The sequence below is a fragment of the Scyliorhinus canicula genome, chromosome 8, assembly GCF_902713615.1.
Source record: "Scyliorhinus canicula chromosome 8, sScyCan1.1, whole genome shotgun sequence".
NCBI lineage: Eukaryota > Metazoa > Chordata > Chondrichthyes > Carcharhiniformes > Scyliorhinidae > Scyliorhinus > Scyliorhinus canicula.
This window is the reverse complement of record NC_052153.1, coordinates 46,122,008-46,133,151: the sequence shown is the minus strand read 5'-3', so window position 1 is coordinate 46,133,151 and position 11,144 is coordinate 46,122,008. Positions and strand designations below refer to the sequence as shown.

The 11,144-nt window shown below is 44.3% G+C and overlaps 1 protein-coding gene across 2 annotated transcripts in view; it reads right to left on the bottom strand.

Annotated features, from left to right (window-relative positions):
* Nucleotides 1-360: 360 nt before the first annotated feature.
* LOC119970214 (CXXC-type zinc finger protein 4-like) overlaps nt 361-11,144 on the bottom strand; it is a 78,555-nt gene continuing 67,771 nt past the window's right edge. For both annotated transcript variants that reach the window (XM_038804470.1, XM_038804471.1), the window contains exon 3: nt 361-2,461. In XM_038804470.1, the coding sequence (XP_038660398.1) occupies nt 2,414-2,461 (48 nt within the window). In that variant the 3' untranslated portion in view covers nt 361-2,413. The remainder of the gene's footprint in view (nt 2,462-11,144) is intronic.

Sequence of the window (11,144 nt, the reverse complement as noted above, 5' to 3'; positions counted from 1 at the left end):
GTAATTGACCCCTCTACCCTGGGGAAAAGCCTCTGACTATCCAAGATATGAGATGAGGAGAAATTTCTTCGCCCCGAGAATGGTGAGCCTGTGGAATTCTCGACCACAGAAAAATATGTTTTCACAATGGAGTTGGGGCTAAAGGGATCGAAGGGTGCAGAGTAAAGCAGGAACAGGTTACTGAATTGAATGACCGGCTTTGATCATAATGAATGACGGAGCAGGCGCGAAGGACTAAATGGCCTTCTCCTACTCCTATTTTCTGTTTCTGAGATCCTAAAAGGCATTCCAAATGTCCTCATTTGCCTCAAGCCTGAAAGAAAAAAATTAAATGGATGCAGACTCCCCTGACTAAATATATTGAGCTGATCATAGTAACACACTTTATTAGGTGCATGTTAAACTACTCACAAAATCAGTTACAAAAATAGTTTTAGTTCAATAAAACGATGCCACACAAACATCTTGGCCTGGACACCTTGGGCCAGCGAGAGGCTACTAGTCCACATTTAGCAACAATTGATTTCAGCTACAAGGTCAAAGAAAAAAAGACCAGGGAAGCACGAACATAGCATGCAACTAACTCCGGCTGCAAATGTGCCATCAGCAGGCTGTTACTCCGCAGGTCCCCAGACGGCGAGGCCTAAAGAGGCTGGAAAATAAAAACAGGAAATGCGAGCAATCCCGAGGAGGCTGATCTCCGGCCCTTTAACCTTTCAGGATGTTGACTCTGCGCTGCCAGTCACTTTAATTCAGACTTGCACTTCCATTTGACTTTATGACCAGTTAATATGAAACACTGATTAGATCCTCAACTTCAATCCAGTTGTGAGAGACTGGCTGAATGAGAGGACACCACTGTGTATTTTTACACAACGTTTTGATTAAGCAGGCGGCACAAATAAAAACTATGAGGCCAATGTTGATTTTGCTCCAAATCAAAATGAATCCCCCCACCCCCGAGTCAAGAAACATCGCAGGTAAATCAAGGTGATTTATGACTTTGGTGAATATTTTAATACTTGTTAAAGATGAGGAAATGTTATGCCACATGCGCTATGCCACATCCAAATGCAGCCTTAACTTCCCTCGAGTCCATGGCGACAAAATGCCCGCCCCCCCAAAACACCAGAGCAGCACGCCCAATTAAACGAGTGGGAACATTCCCTTTCCTCCATCAACCACATCAATGGGTCCTTCATGTGAGATTCCCAGTGTGGTGCCCAAGTGTGGGCAACTTTTCCCAAAGAAGTGAGTGGGTTGAGGTTTCTGACACTCACTGCTGTTCATAGAGTGAGAAGAAAGGGTTTTGTTCTGTTCACTGAAGCTGGACTGGAGCTCCAGATCTCATAGTCGAGAGGTCAGGGCGGTAACTCACTGAACCGCCCCCTCATCCCTTTGTATTTCAATAATCTGGCAGGGGCCTGAGACATTAAACAACCATTACAGACACTCTCATCAGAAAGGAGTCATGAGGAACATGCCATAGCCATCTTACTTACGGAGGTATCGATTGCACATTGGAAGTGGCCCTGCTAACTGGTGTGACACCTGTCAGAAACTCAAAGGAAAAAGTTTTTGCTGACACCAGTGTCTGGGTGAAAATATACCTGAGTGCCTACTGAGGTCAATCGACAGTGTCAAATGGTGGATTCTGCAAAAACCACTTGATCGGATTGTACCGTTACCAAAATACATCTTTTCTTTAAAAAAGAGACGACCTTGTTAAATATGTCTCCTTGCTGGCAGCCTGTAACTAATGTACACGAAGGCAATGTGGGCAAGGGGATTTCTTTAAAACCAGTGACCTCCTCCAACCCCCTAGTGCCTCCTGTTACTCCACAGAATGGCCTTGACTATACATGTTTTATCCAATCGGGCCACCTCATGGCCTCAGAACAGCCCCGTTGGCTTCTTCAGTCGGTGAGAAAAACCAGCTGAAAACAGGTTGGGGGAGCAGCAGATGCCAAGAAATTCAAATGTGTTGCTGAACCCAGAGGATAAAGAATTTACTCTGCGCAAAACAGTTATGCCCTTCACCGGCTTATACAAATCGTGCTCATTATCTACAATTGCACTGCAGGTTATTGCTTGATCCCCATCTTTTAAAACAAGTTTTCTTTAATATAAACAACAGCACGGGCCACAAATGCGTACCGAATACTTAATAATGATTGTCCAGTTCTCTCCATCACGCGGTGCAAGTTGCATTTTCGTATACAATTCATCCCTAATAATACCAACACGTAGTTTTCACATAAAACCAACGATGCTTAAAAGAAAGACAATGTCCACAATGATAACGAAAAGGAACCATTGGCATAGAACTGGCGTCTTGCGTCAGGAACACGTGCAGAACTCCTTGTCCATTAGTCAGGCAAATGGCGTTCCATGAGTAGCTCCTCGGTTTCTCTCAGAAGAACCACCTGAAAGCTTCTCCTCCACCGGGGACGATTACCCTCTACAGAAGGGAAAGGAGGGAAAAGTTAGGTTCATAAAACAGAGTGGGGGGGGGAGCAGTCAACGATGAAGTTGCTGCGTCAATAGATATTTTGCAGTCTGATTTGACATTGGCCACACCCGCCAGGTGGAGGCACCCTACTGGATGCCCGAATTTGGATTGGATTTGTTTATTATCATGTGTACCGAGGTACAGTGAGAAGTACACAAGGCACACAATGTTAATACCTAGCTTCAAACCTGCAAGAGAAGATGAAGGAGAAAGGTTAGTGATCGTGTTAGAATTACATTTTAAGAGATTAGTACGGATATAGGAGATGTAAGAAGAGAATCTGTGTGAGGGAGCTCACAGAGAGTCACACACGCTCCGGCGCCATCTTGGATTATTTGGAGCCACAGCTTTGTCATCTCCACTCGCCGGGGGAATCGAACCTGGCAACTTCTCACTCAGCCATTAAACGGAAAGTTCACTATCATTGCCGAAGCTGAAGTGAAAATGCCGGTCAGTCAGGGTCTGTGAAATCAGGCTAGTGTTTTGCGTGTGTGTGTAAGTGAGTTCTGACCGAAGGCAGGCACACAGACAACACAGGACACAGTTACACACTTGATTCTGGGAGAGGATGAGCAACTCAAAAAAATCTAGTAATACATATTTCACAGTATCATTAAATGTATCTCAATTTTTACATGCCTGTTAATTCCGCCATTAAAGTTTTGTACTTCAAGGTCGAAGCCTCTTCCAAGAGTTGAAGTTGAAAGATTGGAGTAGGGTTATATCTAAATTTAATTTGCGTATTTTTAACATGGGCAGGGATTGGATTGGATTTGTTTGTCATGTGCACTGAGGTACAGTGAAAAGTATTTTTCTGTGAGCAGCTCAACAGATCATTAAGTACATGAAATGAAAAGGAAATTGTTGTATGCTGCTTCGGATAACACAGGCTGCTACTTGATGCAGTCTTAACTAAAGGATGCTCCAGACTCTGAAATGAGTTCAATTTGTTTATTGAACTATTAACACAATTCTCAAATTGAGTTCGACTCTCTGCTAATCTAACTGTAGTAACTCAGTCTAACTGTACCAGCTTGCTCTGAGCCGCTTGCTGGGGTGTGATGCTGCTGATCAACCCTGTCTAACTCTCTAGATGTCTTTCTGTGGAAAGAGGCAGGGTGTGAGTGCCTCATCCCTTTTGTAGTGTTTATGTCATACCCCCTTGTGGTGATGCCACCTCTGAGTGTCCTGAATGCCCATTGGTTGTGTCCTATTCTGAGTGTTCATTGGTTGCATGTTTGCATATCATGACAGAAATAAAAGAAAATATATAATAGGGCAACACAAGGTATACAATGTAACTACATAAGCACCGGCATCAGATGAAGCATACAGGGTGTAGTGTTAATGAGGTCAGTCCATAAGAGGGTCGTTTAGGAGTCTGGTAACAGCGGGGAAGAAGCTGTTTTTGAGTTTGTTTGTGTGTGTTCTCAGACTTCTGCATCTCCTGCCCGATGGAAGAAGTTGGAAGAATGAGTAAGCCGGGTGGGAGGGGTCTTTGATTATGCTGCCCGCTTTCCCCAGTCAGCAGGTGTAGATGGATTCAATGGATGGGAGGCAGGTTCGTGTGATGGTCTGGGCTGTGTTCATGACTCTGAAGTTTCATGCGGTCCTGGGCCGAGCAGTTGCCATACCAGGCTGTGATGCAGCCAGATAAGATACATTCTGTGGTGCACCTGTAAAAGTTGGTAAGAGTCAATGTGGACATGCCGAATTTCCTTAGTTTCCTGAGGAAGTACAGGCGCTGTTGTGCTTTCTTGGTAGCGACAACGTGGGTGGGCCAGGACAGATTTTTGAAGCTGCTAACCATCTCCACCATGTGGGTGCATCAGTCAATATTGCAATGATGCAATATTTACTTTCAATTAATTTTGAAAAACAAGAGAACACATCACAGAAGCTTTATTGAGGTAATGTTGTTATTAATGTTACTTTTAAAAGGGAGGGTTTAGCAGAAGAAAGTGATAGTGATCTGATTGTGTGTGCAAACAGTGACTGTATTATAAACGTAGTAAGCTGAGGAAATGGGTGTGAGAGAGTGAGAAAGAAAATAAATTGGGGTGGGGTTGACTGAAGAGGGAAAGAATCCCAAACAACTGCCTCTTCCTTTAAAGCTACTTACAAAAAGAAACGCATTGACTTTTGAAGTCAACTAATTATTCTCACTGGTGTGCTGTTGACAGACAAGGCCAAGGTTCATTACATGCACGATGTGAGACTGATCTAAATATATACAAAAATATTATAGAGACCGACATGCTGAGGCACACAGAGAGAAAGGCAGAGAGATAGTTTCTTTCCACATTCTAATTTGATTTATCTTTTAAAGAATTACTTTGAAAATTAAACAAAGATTCCGAGTTGGGCGGCAGGTTAGAGGGAGGGAGGTGAAGCAGAGGGGAAATTGGCAGAAGAGAATGAAAGGAAAGGCGGAGGGGAGGGGGGACAATAGGGGGGAACAGGAGGGTATCAACAAGAGAAAAGCTATTGATGCATGCTTAATAAGATTAACTACTAAGAACTAGGCTAGAGATTACAATATACGGTGAGGTGTGCAGTGAAAGAACCAGCCAGTGAGAAAAGGAAAATCTGAAAACAATATCGGAATGGGGTTAGTTCTGGGTCCTGCCCCCGTTTGTTCTGCTTTAAGACAGGCTCACCCAATTTTCAATGCTTCAGGCAATAGCTTGCCATCCAATCATAGACGGCTGGTAGGTTCCTGACCCTGGAAGGCCAGTGGGTCTTCCACAGTGATAAAGGTGGGATCTGCCAATCTAAAGGTGAAGAAATCGAAGGCAAGACTGAGTAAGTTTGTCTTTACTTTTAAAAATGGCAGCGGGCTGGTCAGGAACCTGGTGGAACAATCTCACCAGACGATAGCCAACAACTGCAGCTCTGGTCCTGCAGGCGTTGGGGAAGTGGGGAGGGCAGTTGGATATGAAAATAGAGGGGTGCAAAGGAAAGTGGCGTGAAAAGGGGAGGGGGGAGTGGGATCGAAGGGGAGGTAGGGCGACAGAGGCGAGGGTTTAAGGTAATCGAGAAAAGCAGAAGTATAAATAGTGAGAGGGAGGAGAAGTGAAAGGGGGAGTGCTTGTGTGGATGGGGAATGGGGAAAAGAAGGGAGCTACAGAGGGCTACATTTTCCCCACGCCCACATCCAGCGGAAGTCTCCGGTTGCTAGTAGCTCAATTTGAGCCACACCCTTTCCCACAGAAAAAGGAGGAGGCGCAAAAATGACAGAATAGAATTATAGGGCAGAATTTAATGCAGCCCAGAGTTTGGAGGCTGGGGATATTCAATCGGGTGGGAGCGCATAGAGGGAGCTGTGCTGCCTTCCTACCTCAGCCTGCATTAGGTAAGTCAAGAAGCCTTGGGGGCCTTCTGACTTGGACGCTAATTGAGACTCTTAAATTGGCAATTAATGCCACTTAAGGCAGTGGTTCCCAACCTTTTATCTGTCACGGTACAAATTGTCACTATAAAAATCTTGAGGCGCACATCCGATATTCTCCAACCTGAGTTACCCTCGAGCAAAACCCTTTTAAATCTCTGAAACCTCATAAAAGCACATCAAGGCACCATTTAATGCAATGTTCATTAGTCCAAGAAGTATTCGATGGAGGCATTATCACCATTTGCGTGTGAAATAAAAAACATTTATTCAAAATATAGACATTTAAAAGTCTTTTTCTTTTAAATTTTACATTTTTTTTTAAAGTCTGCATTTTCCATATGTGAAGATTCATAGATGAAGGAAATACTGTGAGCAGCATCTTACCAATGGAAATTAAAGTCGCCATAGTCCCAAAAGTAAAATACCAGCGATGGATTATTTAATAATAATATTCTTAATTAGTATCACATGTCGTCTTACATTAACACTGCAATGAAGTTACTGTGAAAATCCCGGTAAAACCCAGGTCCCTGGCCCCAATTTATAAAGCCCGGGCACCCAAATGCTTTATTACCCCTTTTACCAAGCTGCCCGACCACCTTCAGTGATTCAGCATGTAAACCGCCAGGTCCCGCTGCTCCTGCAGCCTATTTAGAATTGTACCCTTCGTTTTATACGAACAATAGAACATTACAGCACAGTACAGGCCCTTCAGCCCTCGATGTTGCACCGACCTGTGGACCCACTCTAAAGCCTATCTACACTATTCCATTATCATCCATATGTCTATCCAATGACCATTTGAATGCCCTTAGTGTTGGCAAGTCCACTACTGTTGCAGGCAGGGCATTCCACGCCCCGACTACTCTCTGAGTAAAGAATCTACCTCTGACATCTGTCCTATATCTATCTCCCCTCAATTTAAAGCCATGTCCCCTCATGCTAGACATCACCAGCCGAGGAAAAAGGCTCCCACTGTCCACCCTATCTGATCCTCTGATCATCTTGTATGCCTCAATTAAGTCACCTCTTAACCTTCTCTCTAACAAAAACATCCTCAAGTCCCTCAGCCTTTCCTCATAAGATCTTCCCTCCATACCAGGCAACATCCTGATAAATCTCCTCTGCACCTTTTCCAATGCTTCCACATCCCTCCTATAATGCGGCGACCAGAACTGCACGCAATACTCCAAATGCAGCCGCACCAGAGTTTTGTACAACTGCAACATGACCTCATGGCTCCGAAACTCAATCCCTCTACCAATAAAAGCTAACATACCATACGCCTTCTTAACAACCCTCTCAACCTGGGTGGCAACTTTCAGGAATCACCTCACACTTTTCTGCATTAAACTCCATTTGCCACTTCTCAGCCCAGCTCTGCAGCTTATCTATGTCCCTCTGTAACCTGCAACATCCTTCCGCACTGTCCACAATGCCACCAACTTTACTGTCATCCGCAAATTTACTCACCCATCCTTCTACGCCATCCTCCAGGTCATTTATAAAAAATGACAAACAGCAGTGGCCCCAAAACAGGTCCTTGTGGTACACCACTAGTAACTGAACTCCAGGCTGAACATTTCCCATCAACCACCACCCTTTGTCTTCTAACAGCTAGCCAATTTCTGATCCAAACCACTAAATCACCCTGAATCCCATGCCTCCGTATTTCCTGCAATAGCCTACCGTGGGTAACCTTAGCAAATGCTCTACTGAAATCCATATACACCACATCAACTGCTTTACCCTCATCCACCTGTTTGGTCACCTTCTCAAAGAACTCAATAAGGTTTGTAAGGCACGACCTATCCTTCACAAAACCGTGTTGGCTATCCCTAATCAAACTACTCCTTTCTAGATTATTCTAAATCCTATCTTTAATCCTTTCCAAGACTTTGCCCACAACAGAAGCAAGCCTCACTGGTCTATAGTTACCAGAGTTGTCTCTACTCCCCTTCTTGAACAAGGGGACATTTGCTATCCTCCAGTCTTCTGGCACTATTCCTGTCGACAATGACGACATAAAGATCAAAGCCAAAGGCTCTGCAATCTCCTCCCTAGCTTCCCAGAGAATCCTAGGATAAATCCCATCCAGCCCAGGGGACCTATCTATTTTCACACTTTCCAGAATTGCTAACACCTCCTCCTTATGAACCTCAATCCCGTCTAGTCTAGTAGCCTGTATCTCAGTATTCTGATTGACAACATTGTCTTTTTCCTGTGTGAATACTGATGAAAAATATTCATTTAGCACCTCTCCTATCTCTTCGGACTCCACGCACAACTTCCCACTACTGTCCTTGACTGGCCCTACTCTTACCCCAGTCACTCTTTTATTCCTGACATACCTATATAAAGCTTTCCGGTTTTCCTTGATCCTACCTGCCAAAGACTTCTCACATCCCCTCTTAGCTCTTTTTAGGTCCTTCTTGGCTAACTTGTAACTCCCAAGCGCCCTAACAGAACCTTCACATCTCATCTTTACATAAGCCTCCTTCTTCCTCTTGACAAGTGATTCAACTACTTTAGTAAACCACGGTTCCCTTGCCCGACCACTTCCTCCCTGCCTGACAGGTACGTACTTATCAAGGACATGCAGTAGCTGTTCCTTGAACAAGCTCCACACTTCAATTGTGCCCATCCTAAGTCTTGCCTAATCGCATGATAATTGCCTTTCCCCCAGCTATAACGGTGAGAAACCCCACAGGAGGGACAGAGAGAGGTAGAGAGGGAGAAATAAAGCAAATAATCGATTATCCAAAAAAAAGACAGGCATCACAATGACCATGTTCTCCAACCTACCCCATGCAATGTTAAAGCTGAGTGATATGTGAAACATAATTCTGAACTATAGGACTGACGGCAAGCAGCTTGGATGAGCAAATGCGGACAGAAACAGGATTAGCAATGTGTTAGGACACACGGTCCTGGATAATTAGAGAATAATTAAATACAAAGTATGAATCTAAGGAACAGCTTAAAATTTAACTGATTATTTTCAGATATCAATCGTTTCAATCCTAGTTTAAGTGTACTAAACCTATATCATAGGAGTGCCCCTTTAAGAAATGTTTTTGTCTCATCACGGCTTCAGTGATGTCATTTTTGTGGGTGGAGCTGGGCTGTGGCTCTGGGAGTTGGTTTTACTTTTGCTTTGGTTTGGGGCTTGTTTGTGGCTCTGAGGTTTTGCTTTCGTTTTCACATTTGGCTGCTGTACTCAGAAACAGTAGTATATTGGCCTGTCTCTCTATCTTCATTTTAAAAGCTGTTTCCAGATTACTTAACAACTTAAAATAAATAATTGCTTTCGGAAAGGAATTCAAACCTGCTGTTTTGGAAAGGAAACAAGAGCATTCATACCAGGTCTTGAGTGCTGAATGCTGGGCCACACTTTTGAAAAGGGGTTTCTGGTTTATGGGATTTTGTTATTAAATTGGAACAGTTAAAGGGAGAAATGTATTAAGGGTTATACATAGATTACTGTAGCTGTGTGGGTATTTATGTTGGTAGTTGATAAAAATGCTTACTGTGTATGTTTATTAAAATGTTAACTACATTTGTAGAGTAAAACTTGGTTTTGATTAAAAGTACTAAAGGCCTCTGTTGAATAACACCTGAAAGGCAGGCCCTAGTGCTCCTCGTAACCAAAATCGCCAAACAGTTGTAGGTCAGGTGAACTCAATTATATACTTTGGAGTTTTCTAAACCCTGGCCCATAATACCTATCATGGCAATTCCCGAATTGAACAGGCCAGCGTCAGGCAAAAGATGTGCAACATATTTCCTCCATAATGCCATACTCCAGTTGATGAGGGTTGTCATCCCAGGGGAAGATGGTGGCCTAGTAGTGATGTCACTGGATTAGTATTCTAGGAACCCAGGCTAATCATAGAATCCCTACAGTGCATGAGGCCATTTGGCCCATCGAGTATGGATCAATCCTCTGAAAGAGCATCCTACCTAGGCCCACAGCCCTGCTCTATCCCTGTATATTAAGGGGCAATTTAGCATGATCAATCCATCTAACCTGCACATCTTAGGACTGTGGGGGGAAACCCGACATTGGGAGAATGTGCAAACTCTACACAGACAGTCACCCAAGGACGGAATCGAACCCGGGCCCCTGGTCTGTGAGGTAGCAGTGCTAACCACTGTGCCACCATGACATCTGGGGACATGGGTTCAAATCCCACCACGACAGCTGGTGGAATTTAAATTCAATGAATACATTTTGAATATAAAGCCAATCTCATTAATGATGACCAAGAAACTCTAGATTTTTTAAAATAAAAACTCATCACCCATATGAGGTTCACTCACATGTTTTAGGGAAGGAAATCTTTACCTAGTCTGACTCCAGACCCACAGCAATATGGTTGATTCTTAACTGCCCTCTGAAATGGCCCAGCAAAGCGATTCAGTTCAAGGGCAATGAGGATAGGCATCAAATGCTGGCCTTGCCAGCAATACCAACTTCCCATGGAAGAATAAAGGAGGAAAAAAAACAGTAAGATCTCAAATTCATCAGTTCAGCGGGGAAACTGGTGATTGTTGCCATGTACAATTCGTCATTATCTATAAACCTTTCATAGCATCATCCCTTAAGGATCGTTCTTAATGTTAATTTGCAACAAGTAACATCACCTGCCACGGTCCAAGGCAAGTTTAGAAAAAATCCATTTATCTGCAGAGCTCTAAGCAAAATTGGTGCTTGATGCTGTCACCTCACCACCATCTTCTCAAGGTTAATTAGGGAAGGACAATACAAATGCTGGCTGTGCCAGCGATGCCCATGACCCATGAAAGAATAAAATAAATGTGCACAGATACTACATGGTGAATATATAGCACAAGTTTTTGCTGTTCTATAGGGCAGCACGGTGATACAGTGGTTAGCACTGCTGCCTACGACGCTGAGGACCCGGGTTCGATCCTGGCCCTGGGTCACTGTCTACTTGGTGTTTGTACATTCACCCCGTGCCTGCGTGGGTTTCACCCTCACAACCCATCGATGTGCAGGTTAGGTGGATTGGCCAGGCGTACCCGGGGAGTACAACGCGCCGGCTGGGGCCATTGCCAGAGGCCCGCTCCGCCCCTCACCGGCCGAAGTCCCAGCAGCGTGGATCTAATATGGTCCAGCCGGTCGGGATACTCACGCGGCGGCTGCGGACTCAGTCCACGGCCGCCCTGGTCAGGGGCGAGCCGATCGGAGGCCGGGGAGCCTTATAGGCAGCC